The following is a 24,795-nucleotide window of genomic DNA, read 5'->3' on the forward strand; positions in this document are numbered from 1 at the left end:
GGAGTTAGTACTTGATTGCATAACCATTGTTTTTGGTGACTGCAGCCATGCGTCTTGGCATGCTCTCCACCAGCTTCTGACATTGTTCTGCTGTCACAGCAGCCCATTCCTGTTGCAAAAATTCAAACAAATTTGCTTTGTTTTTGGGCTTATGGTTCTCCATTTTGAGTTTGATGATGTTCCACAGGTTTTCAATTGGATTTAGATCTGGTGATTGAGCAGGCCAAGGCATGGTTCGAATGTTCTGGTTCTCCATCCAGGCTTTAACTGACCTTGCCGTGTGGCAAGGGGCATTGTCTTGTTGGAAAATCCAGTCATTCAAGGCAGGTAAGAGTTTATCAGGTGATGGAAGAAGACTGTTTTCAAGAGGTTTCTGCCTTTTAACAGGCAGTTTTTCCTTGCCCTTGTCGCCAAGTGCTTGCTCATGGTGATACTGTTGGGTCTCTGTAAATAATGTTATAAGGAGTTTGGTCTGGACCTGCTCTCTTTGAAAAGTGTCCTGAGATAACTTCTGTTGGCGCTATACAAATAAAATTTAATTGAATTGAAAATAGCCCTGTACGTGACCAGGTTCCTTTGCCCTTCACACAATTGCATTTGCCCTGTTCCACCCATACTGAAACAACCCCAGATCATCACCGATCCACCCCCATGTTTTACTGTAGGGGCAAGACAGTCTGGTTTGTAGGCTTGTCCAGGCTTCCTCCTAACCAGTAAGTTGGCTGGAGTGGGCATCAACTCAAAATTGGATTCATCACTGAAGAGAACCTTAGCCCAACCATCAACAGTCCAATCCTTGTGATCCCTAGCAATGGTAACCGGGTGTTCCTCTGCCTTTCGTTGATGAAGGGCTTCTTTCGTGCCCTGTGTGACTTCAGATCAGCTTCAAGAAGTCGGTTTCGAACTGTCCTCGCTGAACAAGTCACATTTTTCGGTAGTTCCCACTCATTTTTAAGGTCCCTGGAGGTCTGACGAAGATTCCTGACACAAGAACGGATGAGTGCACGGTCATCTCGTGGGGTAGAAAGACGTTTCCTGCCTCAACCAGCTAGCAATTTGGTAGTACCATGTTCAGCTTGCTTTTTCTTGGCGTAATGAACGGCTGTCTTGGAGATCTTCAGTTTTTTGGCTACCTGTCTCTCACTCATGCCATTTTCCAGCAGTGCCAAGATGGCTGCCTTTGTGGCTTCACATAATTCTTTTTTTTAGGGCATTATGTGAGAGCTGACAACTTCTGAGTTGTGCTACGGCTTGAATGTAAGCAGGAAACTCTAGGCCTTTACATGTGCAGTGCTGCTTATGACATGAAATGGCCTCTTATATACCCTGGGAATACAATTAAGCAAATAGGACAAATAGGACATAAAGTATTATGGAATCAGCTGCATTTTAATATACCTTTAGTGGTACCGGGCATTAAAATGAACAAGAAATTGAAGAAAACAAGGGTGGTCTAATGATTTTTTCCATGACTTTATATATATTGAGATTTATATCGCATATATCCTGTTGTTTTTACTGAAGTTTACATTTGCGCCACCACAAATGTACTTTAGCCACCAAATTTAGGGGCTTATATAAATATATTAGTCTGTCCCTGATCAGCGTGGATTGTAACAGTGCATCTACTCAGAGATGTCTACAAGTGGTAGTGGTAGTGGTAGACAAATGCTCCAGAAACGCTTAACGAAAACCGGTGTTTATTAAGCCTGTATCTTACCCTATATCTCTGTGTTCACAGACAGCGGAAGCAGCTCACCCCTGCCCAAGTTTGCCTCCTCGCCCAAACCCAACAACAGTTACATGTTCAAGCGAGAGCCGCCAGAGGGCTGTGAGAAGATTAAAGCTTTTGAGGAGATGAGGTATAGACTGTTAAAGTGAAGCACCTCAGGAATGTGTGACTTTTACTGACACTGATGTATGTTTCTTTGCAGCTCCAGGCAGTCCACGTCGGCGTCGGTCCCCCTCTTCTCCTGCCCCGACAAAAACAAGGTCAACTTCATCCCGACGGGCTCGGCCTTCTGCCCTGTCAAACTCCCCGGCTCCCTGCACCTCACCCCGGCCTTGGAGCCTGAGGAGGATGAGGATATCGCAGAGGTGGGCTCCGTCTCAGAGCCCCAGGGGGCCACATCACTCTATGGCGCCCCCACTCAGGTCTCCACGAGCACCAGCACAGAAGACCCCCCGGAGGAGCCTGACTCACCCTCAGAGACTGCAGACCCCCAGACAGACAGCCCCGCCATCAGCTAGACCTGAGCAGAGCTGGCCTCTGGCTCCGGATTCCACGCTAGCGACCACCGACCATCACCACTGACTGTCCCACCAACACCTCCCTCTGCTCTGCCAGGGGAGCCTCCGTCTCTCTGTGCTGACCCCCTCCACCCCACCCTATTTCTGCATGACGTAGCAACAATGTCCCGAATAACCACCACCGCCACCACAAAGACTCGCCACCTTAATGTTCTGTCCTGCGTAATGTCTGAGCTGTTGTTGGCAGGGAAGGACCTGATGGTTAAAGGTTATCATATGCAGGCATTGGAGGGAAGGATGGGGGGAGGGGCATGCATTTTAAACTGGTAGTATATTTCTGATTAAATTATGTGTTGTGTTCTGTTTCAACATTCACAGTATGAATAAGCTCTCTAAACATATATATATATACACATATATCTCTATGAAAAAGAAAAATGCTTGTGTTAAAAAAAAAAAAAAAAAAAATCCCAAACTGTGTATTGCTGTGTTATGTACTGGACAGGAAAAACAGCTGTACTATTCAGGATTATGTTTACACTATCCAGGTCACATTGTTAAACCCTCTCTAAAAAACAAATGCAATGAGAGAACAATTCGGCAAAGAGAAAAAAAAAATGGCCTCAAATTGGTTGCACAGTGTCTGCATCTGGCCTCGCTTCAGGTATTTCACAATCAGAGTCTATACTCAGGTAATTGGAATGTATGTCCATACAAATATCTGCAGCTTGACAAAGCAGAACAGATTCACTGTCAGTTATTCCAGTTTTTTTTTTCTCATTCCCAAGCGAATCATTCCTTTCTGTTCCAGAGTCCGGTCTGAGACTAGACTCAGACGATAGCTAGCTGCAGAGGGTAAAGGGTGGAAATAGCAGGCATCCCCTCGTGGTTGCCTTCTCTGACTGCTGGTGGAATACTGTACGGACCACACACACTGTGACCGATGGCATTAATGGCAATTAATGTGTGTGTTGATGGAAGAATGCCAGACAGAGACTTGGACGACATTCAGTGGTCGTCCCTTATTTAAGCCTGAAGACAATTTGTGATTGGCTCTCCTGAGCCTGTTGACAGCGGACCACAAGTGGACTGCAGAACCGCTACGTGAAGATACAATCAAACTGAAGTATTTGGTTCTGAATGGGTGCAGGTTGGAGCTGTAGTTGCGCAAACATTTTTCTGAGCTAGAAATGATCTTATTTGATAAGTTAAACCTCAGTTTTCTTAGCCAAAGAAGCAGTTTTACTGTGCAGCTTTACCTGATCCAGACTAGAGCCTGAGCGATACTTTATTTCCCACCATCCATATTTAGCTATATTTGTGAGCTGGAAAACAAAAGCATATATATTGGCTGATGATCAGTTTTTAGCACAAACACAAACATTATGGACAGGAATCCCTTTAAATTGGATTATGGAAGAATTCTGATCAAGAGTATTAGGAATGTACGATATGGATTTTTTTCTGCCGATATGATTAATATAATAATAATAATAATACATAATTCCTTAATTACCTTCTCATTGCCAAACCAGTAACGTAAAAAAAAATCATAACCTTTAGTTGGATCAGAGCTCATTTATTTTTTTCTAGTGAAGTTCATTAAAAACTTAAAAAAAACATACTTTGGCTTTCATAATATAAAGCCTATCAATAATTTTGCATACCAAATCGAAATAAACCGATAATTTATCAACTGATTGAATTAACCTGATAATTTATAATGTAAATTTTGCCTTATCAGCCAATAATTTATCTGTCATGATAATTATCATGCATCCCTAAAGAGTATGACAAGAGGGACATTTCCCACTTAAAAAATTTCTTTAAAAAAAATGCTAAGGAAAGGCAAACGACCCTACTGTCATTCATTCTTTCCCCGTCTACAGTGTAAATCCCCAAATCTTCCCTCACATTACTTTACACATGGTTTGTTGTCATGATTATCTGTTCAGCACAACTCGCCGGTTGCCTGTTTTCCGTTACTGAAGAGAACAGCAATAGCCAGTTTACTGAGGACAACAGGGCAACAGATTGCATTTTAACAAAAGGCACAACCCTCCAGCAACCAGTATACAGACTAATTTAACGGCTAGCGGACAAAGAAAGTGGAATGTTTAGTAGCTAAAAAAAAGTTGGTGGAGACCAAACCAGAGCGAAAGGGAAAGTGAATATTGGACAAACAACTGATGAATGAATGCTAACTTTGCTCTGTGTCTGCTGTATTTGTAAATATGTTACAAGTTAGCAGTAACAACTTTAGTAAGGTAAATAATATGTTAAAGCTGCAGTTGGATTTTTTTAAATAATTTTTTGTTATTATTTCTGATATTTTCAATGTGTTCTGACAGTAGTACATGAGACAGATAAAATTAAAAAATCAGGTTCCTCTGGCTCCTCCTAGTGCTCCTGATGGCATTTACAAGAATCCACCGGGCCTGAACGAAAACAACCAATCGGATCTGAGAAACCTAGGAGGACACTTTGGGTTGGAAGCTTGAAGATAGTTGATTGTTTAGTCTCATTCCCAGCATCGATATGTGCCAGCTTGGGAATGAGACTCACCAACCAATCAACTACCTTTCTTGTGTCTGATTGGTTGTGTTTGTTCAGGCCCAGTGGAGAGGAACCTGATTTAGTTTTCACAGATTATCTGTCTCATGTACTACTGTCAGGATATAGTGAAAGATTAAATCCGATTTTAAATTACCTACTGCAGCTTTAACGTTTTCAGCTTGTGCTGCTGCAAGATGCCAAAAATCAATTAATACACTTATAAATCACAAAAGGTGAAGAGCATTACACAGTAGGACCTTTAATTCAGCACCAGGGAAGTATCGTTCGGTACCCAGCCATAGGCAACAGCGGATGTAACCACATGGTTTGCACAAGCTAAAAATAAAGGCCTAGCCATACAAGATGAATGTTTGTAGAACTCTTACCTCCAACCTGCATATCTAAACTTAGACTGTTCTGATAATCCAGATAATTGCTATTCCATTAAATGCATTCCATTAGGTTTTAGAATCCACGACATAAATAGACTCACAAGATTCATTCCTAAAAATATCTCTTAGCCTTTTGATTTGATCGCTGTAAGAGACTAGCTACAGTACTAAGAGTTGTTTGGTTGCAGTAGCGCCTTCATCTGTTTGATGCACAGATAAAAGGATCACACTGGCCTGCCTCCCTCTCACTGTCTGTCTGTTATTACTGAGTGTTGTAGGCACCCTGATGCTACCACCAAGCAACAAAACCTTCTGAACATCTCATGTATTCTGTGCGAAACACCATCCTTTCTAGGCTATTAAATGAGCATCACCCTGCCCAAGTGTAAATGATCCACAACTTTCATTTGCAAGAGTGAAATATAACCCACATTTGTTTTGATATCTGGTGTGCTTGTGGAATTCCTGCATTGACGCTCCATTCATATTTTGTATATACGTGGCTTTTAAAGAGGCTCAATGCAATGTTGTGGTTTCTTAAGACATTTCAGCACCTTACCAAGAGCTATGGCTTTCCCAATGTCCCACATATACTTTGGCATTGGTAAACTAGTTGTGTGCAATAATAGAAAAAAAAAAGGTGTTGTCCGTTCTTTGACACAAGCATCTCATCTTGCATTACTTTGGTTTTGAGCATGGGGGCTGGATCAGCAAGCAGTTTGTTGCTAAAGCCATCAACTGATACAAAACCAGCACTGAGAGTGACCAGAGCACATCACTGGCAGGTCAGAGTGTTCATCAACTCACTACATGATACTCCTTGTGTAACCTGCAGTGTCAAAGTTCATGCACAATGGCAATAAAAAAAACTATTGGTTGTTTTGTCCACTTTTTAGTGTGTGTTTGTCAGTGAAGGGATAGTCTGTCAGCATTATTACTGGTACCATAGAAATACCTACATATTAACAGCTGCTGTACCATATGAGACTCAGCTTCAATTGTACAGACATACTCATGGACCAGACACCACATTCAGATTTATTGTCTATACAAGGCTGTATGTGGCTGACTATTTTTAACATAGAGATCTTGGTCTCATTTAAATAAAGATATTAGAAGAACCAAAAGGAACCCCTCTGGAACACTGGGAGCTCAGGATTAGGGCTGATCTGAAATCAGAATAATTATTTTGTCTGGTTGAGTGGAGTGTGCCCTCCACTGGTGACAGTCTGCAACTGCTAAATTACTAAAATCCATTCTGGCCAATCACACCTAACCTGGCACTTCTAGTAGAGTACAGCATGTCATTTTTTAAAAATACAAGCTGGTCTACCACCACAGAATTTCATTATTATCCAAGAGAAGATTTTAAAGTTTCCTAAAATGCCAAATATGAGTTGTGGGACAATGTATGAAATACAAGACATTTCAATTCAATTCAGTTTTATTTGTATAGCGCCAATTATAACAGAAGTTATCTCAGGACACTTTTCAAATAGAGCAGGTCTAGACCGAACTCTTTATAACATTAATTACAGAGACCCAACAGTACCACCATGAGCAAGACCTTGGCGATGGGGGCAAGGAAAAACTGCCTGTTAAAAGGCAGAAACCTAGGACAGATCCTTCGGCTCTAGGTGGGTGGTCGTCTGTCTCGACCAGTTAGGGTGAGAGAGAGGGGGACAGACAGACAGTTGCACAGCAACAACAGTAGCAACAACTACACTAATATAAATGTTATAAGGAGTTCGATCTAGACCTGCTCTATTTAAAAAGTGTCCTGAGATAACTTCTGTTATGAATTGGCGCTATACAAATAAAATTGAATTGAATTGAATTAATAGTAGTGACTGATGATGATGAACATGAAGAAGATGATGACGACGGCAATGCATGTCACTGTAAATCCTGACCAAATATCTTAATAAAAGAAGTAAGCTAACATAACTTCCAAAACATTTTCAGTCAATCATTCCCATGAATTAAAGCCAACTTGGAAAGGAATTGTTAAACTAATAACTCAGTTGTTTTGAGTGAACTTAAATTTGTGCCATAGTGATATTCCAGTTTGTTCCATTAACTCATTTTCTTTAAGTTGACTTTATACCTTTACCAAAAAATGCAAGCCCCAGAATTGGCTACCATTTTGAAAATGGATTGTGAGTAGGTTTTTGTATCGTCAGCTGTTTTGACAGATAATCTAATACTATGCTTTAGTGGAAGAAAACTGAGTAAATTCAGTTTAAATGGTAACGTTTTTGTAAACAAGATGCATTAAAGGTAGTCTTACTTTATTATATAACACATTTTTTATGTATATTTTGGTGGCTTTTCTTTCCTTTATTCGAAAGTGGCAACTGAAGATTGACAGGAAAGAGGGGGGCAGAGAGAGACGATAAAATGCAGCAAAGGGCCACAGGTTGGACTTGAATCCATGGATGCTGCAGTAAGGACTCAGCCTTGGCAGATCTTCAGTGGTTACTGAGCAGTCATTTAGTGTGTTGTATAACTATGGTATAGTTACTCTGTAATAACCTTTATGCTCCTTCCTGACTGTCTTTTTGTATGATTGTCCGGTTTTATAGATTTCAGCTTGTCTTCAAGTTCGTCCCAAGCATTTGCAGACAATGTTGTATAACCTGGTTTATTTGAAGCATACTGAGGCGTTTACATGTTACTTCTGAATGTATCATCTGTTTAATTTTCCTTAAAGCCACAGTTCTTCAGTTACTTATAATATTATACAAGAGGCTATCAAATACACACAACAGCAACTGCCGGGGTATTTAATGTTTGAGTATCCAATTTTTTTTATTTTACCCCCCACATTTTTACACAACTATTTGTTATTTCTACTCCTTACATTTTCAAAACAGGCTTGTTACTTCAGTTCTAATGCATTTGAGGGCAATTATTATCTTTTGCACCATATCTTCCCTACATCAAGTCATATTAATGCATGGTAGACATAACATAAGAAAGCAATGTAAAGACGTAACGATGTAATGAGACGAAACAGACTCAAAAGCCCTGAACCCTTTAGGTTTCACTATCATGTTTTTCCCAAGCATTGTACAGATTTTTAGGCATTCTATGACCTCACCTGGCTTCAAGAATAGCCTATAGCTGCCATAAATGAGCACAAAAACAGCCAGTAGAAATGTCCTAACCATTTACTTAGTACTTTTTACTTTTATAAATGTACTTGAGTACATTTCAAAGCCTGTACTGTTCTGCTTTTACTTGAGTAAAAAATCAGTACTTCTATTTTTACTGGTGTCTTTTCTACACAAGTATCTGTACTTCTGCTTGAGTAGAGAATGTGTGTACTGAGGTTATTATGTTATTGTTAATTTTCCTTTTACAGAAATTGAGCATAGCGTTAGTTCAGGCAGGCCACGAAGTCAGGCTCAGCTCTCAATTCCAGCTACATCATATGATCACAGCTAGTCGTAAACACATATCAGCTGATGGCTCAGCTGATTCCTCCTAAGCTTCCTGTTGGAAACCATACACAGTCAGCTGACAGCTCAGCTGATTCCTTCAAGCATCCAATTGGCAAATATCATTCATGGCGCCTTATTTAAGCTGCTTTAGCCTGCCTATCTTTGCTGCTTCCTCTACAAGCCGTTTTCAACCCACCTCCACCCCAGCTCCTCCTTTTTATGTTTTATGTAATTGATCAGTGTCATTTTCTGATTGCCATTGATGCTTGCTCTGTTCTGTACCCCGGGGGGTCTCTGCTGCCGCTCTCCTTGTCTTTAACTTTTCCATGTATGCACATGGAAGGGCAGGGAGGTGTGCTCTCCCTTCCTTAAGGTTTTCCACATGGGCACGTGGAAGGACAAGGAGGTCCCAGAACAGAGCCATACCGCCAAATGTAATATTCTACGTTGGAATAAAAGCTATTTTGACAAAAGTGGTCCTGACTAAACAATCTTTGTGGTACAATCTACAACATTTTCTCTTTCTCTGGCCATTTTGGCTGTGGCTCAGAGGAAGAGCGGGTCATCCACTAATTGGAAGGTTGTTGGTTCGAGCAAGATACTGAACCCCGAATTGCTCCCAATGCTGTGCATCGGTGTGTGAATGAGTAGGAAGGCCTTTGCCATCACTGAGTGAATGTGTGTGAAAGGGTGAATGTGGCATGTAGTGTAAAAGCGCTTTGAGTGGTTGGAAGACTAGAAAGGTGCTATACAAGTACAGGTCCATTTACCATTTACTATTTATAACTTCTGTTTTTAACAGCTCTTTTCATACAGCTTGTTTCAAGCATTTCATTGTAGGCAGCTAAATAAAAATAAGAACGAAAATATGTTTCTTTATAAAACTTGCAGATATGCCCTGCAGTGAAGGTATGGACTGGTAATCATCTGACATGTAGGGGCGTTATCATCCAGCAGATGGCAGTAGATAACCACTGCACAGCTGAACTGAAGCAGAATTCCTTCTGATGAAACTAAAATGTCCTCACTGTTTTTTGTGAAATGTGTAAATGGGTGAAATAACTGGTTTGTCTCCTATTAAGCCCTGTCTAAAGCTCTACCTGTCCAGTCTAAGTGCTACAGTAACACAGCTGCAGTGCATTATAGTAAAACACAATACTATACATTCACACTTTGGCATAAAATTGGAACAGGAAATAGAAACATTCGATTGCGTGACAGGAGAAATGTTACTCTAAAATGCAGATTCTGGAACAAGAAAAGCATTGTTGGCCCCGTTTCAGCTGCTAATCGGCTTTGTCACAAACTCGATTCTCTGTGCTAATCTCAACCTCCCAGCACATCCTAACTGGGCACACAGAACAAAGGTAAGACTCTTTTAAAATCAAATTACGAAGCAAAAAGCCTCTTGTAATCCTCTGTTTTCGAGCCGTCTTAGCAATGCTACTGTCTCTTCATTCAGACGCAGCTTCATGCAAAATGCTAATCCCTATTTATCAAAGAGAAAAAGATAATGGAACACATCCAGTCTGCTTCCGACTGCTCAAACACACACATGTGGTATGTGGCAGCTCATTTCAAGTTCAACCGTGTCGTCGAATACAGGTCGGTTTGCCCTTCACTCCCAGTTCACGCTGCAGCTAATCAAGACTTTAAAATTAGCGGCTAGTTAGTGAGAGTTGTCCCCAATCAGAGCCCTCTCATCCAGCCAATCAGTCCTGCTGACATCAACGCAGAGCTCGGAGGTTAAACATACACTTCCACAGCACTCCTCAAACTGAATCTGAATGGGAGATCTTTGCTGTTGTTGTTACCTGCTGCTCTGATTCACACGCTAAAGAAAACACAGACGTACAAACTACCTTGGAGGTGGAAATAGTTTTATAGTTGAAGGTTTCAGCAGGCAGATCATTTGTACATGGCAAAGCTGGGGAGACACTAGTAGTACCCCTATAGTCCTCTCAGAGGTGGGGTGGCAGGGGCTGGACATTGCAACCATTTATCCAATAGGATCTCACTTTAAATCACACGTACCGCCTCAACACTTGGTGGGAGGCGTGTCCTGTGATAAAGAGGTTATTGTGATAATAACTATCAAAACCATTAACACCAATGCAGTTTGTGTAGAGCTTCGATTCTCTGCCCCAATCTGATGGGACCCGACACGACCCTCCGGGTTAGGGCCCAAAACTGCTGCCATAGGTAAGGTAAGGTAAGTCTCATTCCCAGGATTCCAAAGCGTCTGTATTTGACGCCCTGGGAATGAGACTCTTTCTCATGTACTACTGTCAGGATATAGTAAACATTTTAGTAAGACATCCCTACTATTACAAATAAAATGTTTGCATGAAATGTGATGTTTTGTTATAAATTAAACAGTTTACACAAGTACAGCTGAAACCATTGGTTCATTAATTAATTAACTGATTAATCATTTGGAAGTTTACTACCCAACCCTGGTGGTCAGTGGTAGCTACAGCCCTTATATTGTTCAGTTCAGTTGACACATACATTTGACCTTTATTCACATAAATGAGGAGGTCCATTTTAATATCTGCTGTTGACCTGTATGTTCAGTATGTTTCAAACAATTACACCAATCAACACTGAAGAATGGGATTATAGTGCTGATTTCTTCCTGGACTGTCTCACATGAAGATGCCTCGAATTAAAGAGACTCAATTTACCCCAGCCTCCCCTACTGCAACCTGCCATCTGCATCTCAGCAGACAATAAAAGCATCTACAGTGTGTCCCTTCACCTCATCTATGCAGGATTCTTCAGAATTGGATTATTGGTATAACATGGATAAAGGCTGCCACTATAGGAAGATACTTGTAGCCCAGGTAAATCTGCTGGAAGAGCTGTCCAACTACATCAACCATCTGCCGTTAAAAACAAAGCATACAGGCTCAGACATGGTCTCCATATGGAAACCCAGCCAGACATACTATAAAGTTTCATCCCCCTATTTAAATGAGTGTATTCCCTGTGTGGCCGTAGCTCTGTGAACTGAGTCTAATGTGTCAAATCTGTCAAATATTCAGTACAATGCTGAAGGAGGCTTTTGTGAAGGTGGAGGAGCTGGCGGCCAACTCGTCATCTCTGGAGACGGTGGCCGGCAGAGTGGACGGACTGTCAGATTCAGCTCTTTTGTGCGTCCGTCTCGTCTCGTGGGTCCATTGTGGAGGCTGGACAGGCTGATCCCACCACGAGAATCGAACCGTCCTTTTCTGCCTTGTATGCATGTCAGCCTTCCCCTTTTCCCTGGGAGGGATTTCATTGTCCCCCCCACCACCACCTTTTCAAATCAGACGCCTTGAATGCTACACTGATCAAGGAAAAATAATCAACTGCCCTTTTGTTTTAGCAGCCGTTTCAACAGGAGAAAATAAACTTATGGTAATGAAGCCTTATCGTGCGCGGTTCAGACGGTGGGTGTGATGTGATTTGCCTTCCAGTGGCGTGGAGCCGTCCAGTCGAGGCTCCCTGCTGCGAGCTGAGGCCTGCAGCCAGCTGACGGAGCTCCAGCACATTCTAATACTCAAGTGCTGCTTCCTCTTCTTCTGCTGTTCTCAAACCCTGCACAGCTCCTACCTACAGCACCTAAATAAATAATACTAACAACTTCACACGCATCAGTTTCATTCCAAGAGTTAGAACATTATTGTGTTTTATTCTACTGGTACTCAAACTATGGTACAACCAGTGGTACACAAGCTGCCTCTAGTGAAAAATTCAAATACATTGATTTTAAAACATATAATGCTGTATGTCAAAATGCTGCACAATTCTGAATAAAAATTTGATTGCCAAAATGCAATTTAAAGCAGCAACAAGGACTTTTTCATTCGTTGAGTCTGGTCCCCCCCGTGTACAAATTCGATCAGCCATCAGTCAAATGCCAAATGTGTGTCAACACTGTTGAACTGGGGAAACAAGACTGCCCCACGGCCAGCAGTGTATGACTATAGCCAGTACATTTCCTCCACTGGCAGGGTGTGCTGTGTGTGAGGGCCAGTGTAGGTTGCAGCCCTCAGTCACACAGAGTGTTTGAGTGAGAGAGTGGGGTGACGACCCTGAGAAGGGCCTCATTTAAATGAAGCTGCTACACAATGTGAGATTACACTCCGGGGTGTGTGTAGGACACGCTCCGCTCACACAGAGCCAAACCAGCTGAGAAGATAAAGATGAGAAAACGCAGGAAAATTACAGCACACCTTGGTGCTATCACCCCCGGCAGAGCTGGAGGTGAGAGATAGAACTGTACTAAAAACGCTGGGCAAAGAAGAACGACCTTTCACAATATTATACACAGGCAGCAAGCTGAGCATCAGTATCTGTCCTCGGCACCGCGCTTTGCTCAAATGGCTGTTTTCCCTCAATGTCAGCTCAGTGAGTTTTGCTGTAAAGACGCCACAAAAATAAAAATCAGTGTTAGCGCAGCTGCCTTGAATATTATTAAAGCCATCATGTTGAGGAGGGCGAGATTTCTTTTTTTCTCCGGTGGCATTTAAGGGGCCTGAATACCACATTTGATTTTTAAAGCATAAATAGAAACACTGCAAGTCTTAAAACTGCAATAGCTGATTATTTATTTTTTGGCCACTTGGGGGCAGCAGAAACATGTTGTCAACACAGCAACAAGTTTCCCTCTCTCGTCATTTGTGGACACACCGGGCTCAAGTTACAAATAAAAAATATGCAATGTCCACAACTTGCAATATCTGCAATTTCCTGTCAAGTTACCAATAATAAATATGCACTTTCTGCAAAAGATACCTGACATAACTTAAGTACGCTACTTAAGTTAACTTACGTTGATTCATTTTATTCTTTTGGTTTTACACGGACATGAGTTCAAGTCCTGTGTCTGAGCAATCCATCCATCCCACCACCTCCATATGCAGACTTGCTCTTTATACTACCTGACTTCGATGTCTGCTGTTTGGTGCTGAGTAGGGAGTGTACAGTGGGCGAGAACCAAAACCATAAAGTTTCAGCCGGACAGCAAAAAAAATGAGCTGAAACTCACTACAAATCTCTTTAAAGCTGAGGGGAACTGCAGATTCAGCGGATAATTCTTTGTAGGCTCATCACTATGAGCGACTCCTTTCACATAACTGGTTGATACATTGTTATTATAACAAACAATATTGATTACAGCCCCTTTGAAAGTTGGATTAATCTACATTTTAAGTATTAGCATTTCTTAAATTACACATCATGTAATGTGAAAGGGTTGCTCACAATGACTCATCCAAAGAGAATTATCACAACCCATAGCAGTAAATATGCAACGTCCGCAACTTCCTGTCAAGTACCAATAAAACAACTATATCCACAACTTCCACAACACTGTCCATCAAATGTGATCTAACCCATCCACACAGTCTTGATGAAGTGGATTAGTTTACATTTACTTCTAAGGGTATATTTTTTCAACCTTAAAAGCTAGGAATGAGACTAAACAATCAATTCAATTCAATTCAATTTTATTTGTATAGCTCAAATTTAGTAGAGTCAGATTTTCGTTCAGGCCCAGTGGATTCTTACAAACACCATAAGGAGCACCAGCAGGAGCCAGAAGAACCTGATTTTTTCACAGATTATCTGTCTCATGTTCTACTGTCAAGATATAGTGAACAGGATAATAGCAAAGCTATCATCACTGATGGACAATGTCTCCCACCCCATGCAGGACACCATCACTACGCTGAGCATCTCCTTGAGCGACAGACTCCTTCACCCCAAATGTGTGAAGGAGAGATATCGTAGGTCCTTCCTTCCTGCTGCTGTCAGACTATATAACAACCAGCACTGCTCCCAGTAGACCCCCCTCCCCATCTCAGCATCAATAATAATAATTAATGTTTATATATAATATGTACAATATTTATATATAATAACAATGTGCAATAATTACTGTGCAATACCATTCCATATTCACTGTGCAATCTATTGCCCATGTGCAACTGCTGCTGCTACTATTTGTGTTATCTGTTGTTTGTGGATTCTTACTGTTTTTTCTCTTGTAAATAGTGTTTTTATTTTTTATTTATTATTTTTTCTACTCTTACTGTTTTTTTATATTGTTTTTTCTCTATCCACTTTGCTGCTGTGACATTGGAATTTCCCCATTGTGGGACAATTAAGGAATATCTTATCTTATTTCAGCAATAAAGACAAAAAGCTATTTTTATAAAAGTCACCTACTGCAGCTTTAACACCTCATCATCTGGCCTTCAGTACTGTAGCTGTGTTCGTAGAGGCAGTGGGATATTCCTTTATCCCTGCAATCAGCCTAAGATGTCTCTGCTAATCAGCTGATACAACAATAGCTGGTGGCTGCACCTGGATCAGTGTTCAAAGAGCAGTATGGTGGGAACTGTCAGCATCCCGCTAATTCAGTGATGAATCGGAGCAATTGTGTATTTTATGGCGGCTGAAATGAGCACTGCGGTTGGAGAGGAGCGCAGAGAGGAACAAACCGCTCATAAACAAGCTTTCAGTGACAGATCAGCCAATTCATGGAAATATAGGAATGCCATTACCTCCACTTGTAAAACCAGCGATGACCTTTAAATATGTGCAGAGCTGGAGTTACGGGCTCTGCCTCTGGAAGATTATTATAGATTCCTCAGCTTTCTCTTTTTCTACAAGCTGTGTTATCTGCAGTGGTGGAAAAGTCCTGCACTTCAGAGGGCATTTTCTAGTATCTGTCATTTTTAACAGTGCACCCCACCCTCTGAACAGAGAGAGGGTTAAGGGCAACCGTGTTAGAATTTGGGAGGACTTTAAAAAATTCAAGCAGTTACATATAAATCACACATATTTCTGAAATCCTTTTAACCTTATCAAAAGATGAGATGATTTTTATCATTTAGAGTTGACCCTGCATTTAATAGAGTGTCAAGGGAGAGAGGGGTTATGATGATGAAAAGAGATATTTCTATAAAAAGGGATCAGACCACCCCAGTTCTATTCCTTTGACATCTGTATCCTTGTTTTGTTGCTAGTTGTCCAAAATATCTGGATGGTTATATGGGCTTTCATATTCAAAGTCCCCAGATGATGAATCCAAATCCAAAGATCCCTTCATTCATGTTGAACTTAATTTGTATCTTTAATATGTACTTTATATTAGCAAATACCTGTGCCATATTAGTATTTGGCCTGAAAACCCAGTCAGTCCAACCTAAATCCAAACACACCAGTTTCATCAGACATTAAGCAGACTGGTAAACTACCTTGTGTATAATGTTGGACTGGAGGAGATGAAAACAGCCATAAGTCAAAAACAGACTCATAAACAAGCATTGAGGGGTTTCAGGCTGATGTGGACCCCCCGTCTCCTCAGGAGCCAATCAGGAGGTCTATTTTTAGAGGCTATGAGCGCAGCGCAGTTCGGGCAGCAGATGGTATTTGAGAGGGAGTGGGGTGCAATTTACAGTAAACAGATTTTTTATCCTTGGCAGGTCATGGAGAGAGCTACAACAGTATGGCGATTTAATAAGAGTGCTCAAACAAACTCTGGCAGGACAAGACTTAAGTGAGAGAAAGTAACCTCAGCATGACTCTGAAACAAGCCCTGAAGCCACCGACTTGTTTACTCTGGCAAATTGTGCATGTTTGAACGCACAAGGTGGATTGAAAAACTCTATAGCCTTTTATATTTTCAAAGAGCAAAGATACAAGAAAGATGCTGTCTTCAAACTGAAACTGATGATGGACAGCTAATGTTTTGGAAATATAATCACCAGACATTTATTTGTTTAGAATAAGAAAAATCCATGTCCACATGAGTTTAAAAGCCTTTACCTGGAGAGAGGGGAACCATTAAATGTACACTTTATCAACCTAAACCTTTATTTCAGGTTCACAGGTACCACAAGGACTTGTGTTGGAGCATTGGCATAGAAACATTAATCAGGCTGGAACACCTTGATCTCAGTTACATTATTAGATTAGATTAGATTAGATTCAACTTTATTGTCATTGCACAAGTACAGATTCTAGGCAACGAAATGCAGTTAGCATCTAACCAGTGCAAAGCATTAAAGTGCAGAGTAGTGTGCATATGTACAAAAATATGTAAAAGAGTAATAATAACATTATATATATATATATATGAATATACATATATATTAAATACATTCACATTTATAAGCACAAAGGGGCTTTTACATGATACAATGTACTCTCTGAAGGCTACAAAACTACAAAGTATTGATAGTTTACACCCACAGAACAGTTTTCAGCAAGTCCATGTCAAGTCTCAGTCAAGTTTCCAGTAATTTAGGACCAATCTGCAGTCAAGTTTAAAGTCTTTACATACAAACCAAAAGCAGGTCTCAAGCCATTACAGACCAGTCTCATGTTCAGTCTCAGGTAATTCCAGACCAGTCTGCAGTTGAAAGTCAAGACTTGTATAATTTCAGACCAGATCAAATCTGTGTAAATTTCTCACCTCTATCTTGGAAAGACAGTGAAGAAATATCTGTTAACAGCTGATCAACAGAAAAAGGACTGCTAACAAATTAGGCAATTGATGAATCGTTTAAGTCCATTTCAAGCAAAAATGTCCAGTTTACAAAAATGTAAATCATGTTTGGCTTTTTAAGTGTTGATAAAACAAGACATTTTAAGCCACAATTTTCCAAATAAATGATTATATTAATAGATTTATAAAAATATTGATAGAGTAATAGAAGGACGGCAGTAGCTCAGTGTGTAGGGACTTGGCTTGCACTGCCGAGGTGCCCTTGAGCAAGGCAACCTAACCACAAGAAACTGCTCATGGGGCGCTGCTAACATGGCAGCCCATCACTCCACCATCTCTCTCCCTGTTTGCATGTCCACAAGTGCATGAAGTGTGCATTTCAGCCTGTGTGTGTGTGTGTGTGTGTGTGTGTGTGTGTGTGTGTGTGTGTGTGTGTGTTAATAACGTATATCTATATCTATCTAGATAAAGAAAATATTTTCCCCTGGATTTTAATTTACCAACCATTTAAATAAAACTCACTATATGATTTACACATTTAATTGTTCTTTTGATTCATCAGATAGGACTAAGTCTCCATGTTCTCCAGTATAGCAGGGTCAGGACTATTTGTCTTTGAAGCGATGTCTATTTCCTTACAGGTTTCAGTTGAGTTTGGCTGCACATTCTGTACATTGAAATGGAGTTCTTTCAGGTAGGTTAGCAGTTCTTTATGGCCAGGTAAAGCAGCTTTCAGCACAGTCTCTAACACTGCTACAGCTCTACTTTCATCATATCAGCAGTGGGCCACACTGACGGAATGATATTTATTTTTTATTAACCCTTAGTCTAAGTCCCTCCGAACAAATATATCAGTGTAACCCTACTGTACTGGATATGAGTGTTTGTTAATGAACAGCAAAGTGTTTGGACAACATACGGGAGGGAAAGGCGACATAAGTGATGTGTGTGTCCTTGGAGGATTGAGAAGAATGGCAGGGGGTGGTCTGCAGTGCTCAGCAGCAGTGTCCTCTGAGATGTTTTATGGGACAGAAGGAAACTGTGTGGCTGACCCCCAGCCATGAGCCTCTGCCCTACCACACACTCAACTACACATTCATCAGTCAGACCCACAGTGTGTGTGAGACAGTTTACTGCTGGTACGTGCTCTTCAGACACTGAATTTACAGGCATGATTAAACATGTTTCATTGAAAATAAGAATGGGGCCGAACACATCAGACTAACCACAGTGTTTTCCCCCATAAAGCAGAACTAAAGATAGAAGAAACCTCCACTTGCAGCAGCAGATAACGTGAGCAGCATATAATTCTCCATCATCTTATCCATTCCTTTATGGGGTCTTTTACTGGTTGAGGTATTTTGGAGGTACTGTATATGGGCTGATAATTTTCAGAAGGGAGACAATTCTCGGCTAAAGCTCAGTGGTGGGTGATGTCTGTATGAATTACACCTTCCATAAAGCAGTAATAGGAAGGACAATCAGCAGCTTGTATCTGTGCAGCCTTGCAGGGTATTTACCTTTTTATGTGGGTGTAAATTTGACATGCGCCAAGGACAAGCCTCTTTCCAGATGTCGTTCCTTTTTGTATCAGCTCATAGGGTCACAAAACACATAGCCACACCAGAATAAACACAAAAATCTCGGGTTGGGGTCATCAGTGATAGTCTGATGCTGTTTCATGGGCAAACCCAATGGTCGTATTTATAGATTTTGAACATCATATCTATGGCAGAATCTGACCTGGACATAAATAGATATTTTATTGCACCACCAAATCCACACAATTAAAAGGGAATCACAGCCATTAAACATGCAAAGGAAGGAAGGAGTCTTATTATATAATTAAACCACTGGGCTTCTCCTTGAGCTTGAACTGCCAGCTGTGAAGCATGTAAGGCAAAATCGACTGAATAAATGTATCATAAGTATAAAGCTGTCGGCTGAATCAGGGCTCTGATTGCTGTTTGTTGGATCTGTCAACAGCTGCAGGTACAGGAACAGATTGAATTATGGGTTGTTGGTCTGATGAGAGAAAGAACAGAGATGGATGATTGTTTATGGGTCCTATCCAACACATGGTGGACACGTGGACAAGGAGCTCTAGTTTTTTAAAAACTTGAATTAAATTTGTGAAATATTTGCATGCAGTTTCTGGTGCTATTAGCTTATTTACATTATTTTTGGGGGCTTGACCTCTGAGAGATGACCTGCAAATCAATCACTGACTGAGGCAGTGAGCAGTCTTAAGTGTACATCATTTCTAAAATACCAAGCTGTGAAATATTCCGTGTGCAAGTAATGGTGTGTAAAACCTTTGTGAACTGGCTCCAATTATACCAAGACAGTATACAATTCAATGAAGCAACACATTCAGTTAAAGCTGCTGTAGGTAACTTTTATAAAAAAAATAATAATAATGGCATTTGCAAGAATCCAACAGGCCTGAACAAAAACAACCAATCAGAGCCAAGAAAGATATAAAGTCGCTTTGGGTTGTAAGCTTGAAGATAGTTGATGTTGTCTGTATTTGACACCCTGGGAATGAGGCTTAACAATCAACAATCTCGGCTCTGATTGGTTGTTTTCGTTCAGGCTCGGTGGATTCTTCCAAATGCCATTAGGAGCACTAGGAGGAGCCAGAGGAACCTGATTTGTTCACAGATTATCTTTCTCATGTTCTACTGTCAGGATGTAGTGAAAGTTTCAACAAATATAACAAAAAGTAATTTTAACTGCAGCTTTAATTCTCTCTCTTTCTCTCTCTCTCTCTCTCTCTCTCTCTGTGTGTGTGTGTGTGTGTGTGTGTGTGTTCATTCTGCAGCAGTTTTCCACGTCAAAGTCGGCCCAGATGCCACTGTCCAACATCACAGTGCCAAAGCCCCTCATCTCCATGCTGCCCTCCATGCAGCATGTAGGGCATCAACCACGGGCTGGAGAAGGTCTTCATCAAAGGATCACACAACGGCAGTCCTTACTCCATGGAGGACCTACTGTACGACCGGGATAAAGGTAAAAAACATCACATTATTGTTGAAGTACTGGCCACGGGGGTCACTGGGGTCATGTTGTTAGACTAGTCCACTCATAACCACATACTGAAACTGCAACAATTTAACCTCTTATTGTGTTGAAAGGTCCCCAACAAAAAAAATGGAAAATTAAAACCGAATGAAACTTGATAGGTAAAATTCTACCAGTACACAGCCGCTCCATTGCCTTGTTCCAAAGGAAACCAATGGCTTACACGGACGCTGGTCATCACAACAAGATAATCAGGACTGGACTCAAAACAGTACAGGCAGCAAGATGACTTAAGTTATTTAGTCTGTGGGTTACAATAAATCAATCATTGATCACTAATCAATAGCAATGCCTTACTGACTACTCAGACACTTGCTGACAATTGCAACATTTACTTATCACTTTTTGGTCAGTTTTATCACATCATAACGTAATTTTCTTATGAATTTGAGGTCATAGTTCTAACTGCTCTGTAGTGGTTTGATCCGATCCTTAATGTATGTGTATGCAGACAGGCAGGCTAATAGAAGTTCCTACAAAGACAATATACGTTAGAATAAACAGCAGATACATGACTTGACTCACACACTGATGTGCACGCGCACTCGTACACACAGTGAAGCAACAGAGTTCGTCATTAAAGTAAAAACTTGAAAAGGTCATCCAAATATCTTCACCACATAGAGGAGATGTTATCTCAGGAATTATCATCAGCAATTAAAGTGGAGAAACACAGAATCAGAACGTACTCAAATCTTCTGGTAAATGTCACTGTGAAAGCAAATCTTACTTTGCTGCCGATGTAACTCGCAGGCTGCGTGCGCCCCTGGTGCAGACTTAACTGGGGTGAAGACATCAGGACACCTGATGAGTGCTTCAAAAACATCTGACACTAAGTCAGTACCAGTTCAGTTTGGTTTAGGACGATTCATTTAGGAGCGAACAACGTGTTTCACCTGTAGCTTCCTCAGGTTAGCTCAGCAGAATTACATTAGTTCTCACAGGTGTGCCCATTAGGCTGCGTCTGGGTCACATGACCATCTGTCACGGTCATAATTTTTATCTTTTTTAATTTAAAAGTGTTTTATACATTTTACAAAAGTGAAAGTATATAAAAACATAATAAAAATACATTTAAAAACAGCATGATTACATCACAAGAATACCACCACTTAACATGCAACAGAAACAAAACACCTAAATATACAGTAGTATTATGTAATATAACACACCACTTAATATATGGTATACCAACTGTCGCGCGACAACGTGACGTCACGGAGCGCCGTGACTATATAGATTGCGCGTGGTGGTCGCAGCACTAGTTGCAGTCTTCTCCTGAACAGAGGTGTCGCTAGTGAGGAAAGGCTACCGACTTTGCTATTTCTACGCACTAGAAAAAGAAAAAGTTGGGGGGTTTTGGGGGTTTTTCCCAAATCAGACACAAAATTTTCCAGCATATGTCCTCCTCTATTCCAACATTAATGGCGATTTCTCGCCATGAATTCTGGCACCTCTGGGCATCTGTGTTCCTTCATTGAAGGATCGTACAGACCGTCCATCTTCCTGTTCCCGGTTTGTCGCGCACAGCTGAAAAAAAAAGAGTGGTGCGCAACGTCGCGCGACCAGGCCAAAATCCTGGCGCGCCAGCGAGATCTACGTCATTTTGACGTCACGTTGTCGCGCGACAGGTCGACTGCGGCGAGTATACCAGGCGCTTATGGGCATGGCTAGGTGCTACGTCATCATATCCAAAAAGCCACGTCCGTGTCCATTCGCTAATACGGTTCAGTAACAGTAAAATGGTGCAGTACGATGGAGTATAAGGCCATGCTAAGAGAAAAAAATAATTCTTTTTGGTGGAAATTATGAGAATAAAGTCATAATATTACGAGAATAAAGTCATAACTGTTTAACGACAAAATGATGAATACGTTAGCTTACCTGTCGACTGTACGGTACGACTGAGACAAACAGCGGCTGCTGGGCTCAGACTGAGGCTGCTGATTGGTTGAGCTGCTCACATCAGATCTTGATAACTCTATCGAAGCCTTAATAAAACAACTTTTTTTCTTGTATTATTATTACATTATTCTCGTAATATTGCGACTTTATTCTCGTAATATTATGACTTTATTCTCGTAATTTCCCAAAAAAGTAGTGCAGTGCTGTATCCCGTGTTGCAATAACAGAAACGACGTGAACAAAACAATCTCTTATTGCCGATTTCCCCTCAACAAAAAAGATTAGAAGAGATGGTTTGTTTTGGGTGCCGGGGCCCTCTTCCACACTTTTGTTAGACTTCCACCTGACATTGAACTAACTGTTATTACCCTATTTGAATTATAGGAGTTTTTGAACAGACTTTGGGATGTCAGTAAAGTAGGCTGTCACTGTATAATAGGTGACCAGTTCCTGTGCTGTAGCCATTGTTGTTTACGTGACCTAAAAATGCTAATGGACACGGAAGTGATTCCTAACGATTCCTTATGTCACACTAGCCATCCCCATACCGAGCCCTTAAGGGTCCAAATCACCTTTTGAGAGAGATACAAGTTAACAGCTCAAATCCCGATTAGTAAGGTGCATGCAGTTTTGGACAGTGATGCCAGTTCACTTTGTTCTAGAGCAAGATATCGCCACGAGTACGGGCAGATTGCTACAGCATTCATTCATGTGGGTCGCAGGAGATCTTATTTGGGTTGCAAATAAATGTGCAGAATTTCTCCCTCCTGCTAAATGCATCTTTCTTCTCATTTATAAAGTATTTAAAATGACTCAAGAGACTCAACTTTTCCTTAATGCATACAGTATATTCTAGCGAGCGCACAAAACCAATGGTATGGTATTTAGTCTCATTTATTAAGTATTTATAATGTGTACGTTGTTTTACTTATGATGAAGTTGTGATTTCTCAAACATATATCTCTTCATGAAAATAAGAGGTAATGCAGAAACAGCAGTAAAAATGGTCAGGAACAATTATTTATGCCCAATTTTGCCTTTCTCACTATGAATTGGGTTGCCATGGACATGTCTAAAACAAGTTGCAATATGTTTTCTGAGCACATAAATGTGTGACCCTCTTGTTTTAACCCAATGATTTTCATCTAACAAACTCAACACATTCATGCTAATAGATTAGCAACATTGACAATATTTAATCAAAAAAGATGTTATTTGTATAGCGCCAATTCATAACAGAAGTTATCTCAGGACACTTTTCAAATAGAGCAGGTCTAGACCGAACTCTTTATAACATTATTTACAGAGACCCAACAGTACCACCATGAGCAAGCACTTGGCAATGGCGGCAAGGACAAACTTCCTTTTGAGGCAGAAACCTCAGACAGACACAGACTGTAGGTGGGTTGCCGTCTGCCTCAACCAATATGTTGTTTTTTCCGATGGACACTTTTGTGCTGTGGGGTCAGCAGCTTCTAGTGAGCCTTCATACCTTAATTTTTACGTCTCCACCCCGGTGATAGCATTCGGTTTTCAGGTTGTCTGTCCGTCCCACTCTCGATATCTCCGGAATGCCTTTTCATTTAAACTGAATTGAATATTTCACTATTATTACTAACACTTCTACACTGAAGTCCAGTGGATGTTCTGATTAAGATACAGTCAGTGATGTAACAGTAAATACAAAGATGATAATGATACTGCACAGTGGAGATGAGACATAAAAATGGAACAAATATGGAAGTATGATACAAAACCCAAGTCACATGTTCTACATGTTAAAGACTTGTAAATGTGCAGCTTAAGTACAGATTCTGTAAAACTGCTGTGATTGTAACAGACTGATGTGTTTGCACTGCACTGGCAGTATCAGCATCAGGAGTGTGTTCTGCGATGGGGAGGATGTAACGATGCAGCGAGCAGCGTTTCCTCCGTCGCTCTCCGTATTATTCTCTCCATCAGAAGCTGTTTAGTATGCTGCGGGTGTAAATGGGAGATTGGCAGGGCACTGGGTGGCAGAGCGGGCCACTCTGTCATTAATGTGCCCATCGCTGTTATCATACGCCTAATGACATCGCTCTCAGATGGCATGCTGGGAGCTCGACCGCAGGGAGCCCGGCTCAAACGTCTGCAGGCGCCGACGCCTCCCGCCATCAATTCTACATGTCTCTTCACCAAAAATCTGGGGCCTCCAGATAATGTCTTTCACGGTTCAGCAGTCTTACAGGGCTTCCCTCCTGCCTGGCCTTGAAATGGGCAAATTAATAGTTCCTTTAAAACAAATTGGAATTACACCCCTCGATGCCTAAATGTCAGAATGCAAGCGTGTTGATGTCCCGGGTCTGACTGCTGTTTTAATATGAAGATATGAGGGACATGCTGGAGAGGAGGACAGTGTGAGGGGGTGTTAAGATATGCAGGACCACCCCCCCCTCACACACACATACCCCCCTCTCCCTGCTCAGCATGGACCGGTACAGTACTGTGTGTGAATGGAAGTGTTTAATCCTCGGCATTGAGAGGGAAACCCTTCAGCCCCGTCAAACACCATGAGACTGATCTCTAAATGTCTTGTTTTTTATTGAGTTTGATTAATACTATTCAGCATACTGTTGTTGCTTTTTTTCTCTCTGATCTGAGTTTTCTTGGTGAGACGTCA

The 24,795-nt window shown here is 41.1% G+C and overlaps 1 protein-coding gene across 2 annotated transcripts in view; it reads left to right on the forward strand.

The window, feature by feature from the left end:
* glcci1a (glucocorticoid induced 1a) overlaps positions 1-6,086 on the forward strand; it is a 39,481-nt gene extending 33,395 nt beyond the window's left edge. For both annotated transcript variants that reach the window (XM_051415339.1, XM_051415340.1), the window contains exons 7-8: positions 1,742-1,862; positions 1,935-6,086. In XM_051415339.1, coding sequence (XP_051271299.1) covers positions 1,742-1,862; positions 1,935-2,250 — 437 coding nt within the window. In that variant the 3' untranslated portion in view covers positions 2,251-6,086. The remainder of the gene's footprint in view (positions 1-1,741; positions 1,863-1,934) is intronic.
* Positions 6,087-24,795: the final 18,709 nt, after the last annotated feature.

Source organism: Dicentrarchus labrax, unplaced genomic scaffold (assembly GCF_905237075.1).
Source record: "Dicentrarchus labrax unplaced genomic scaffold, dlabrax2021, whole genome shotgun sequence".
NCBI lineage: Eukaryota > Metazoa > Chordata > Actinopteri > Moronidae > Dicentrarchus > Dicentrarchus labrax.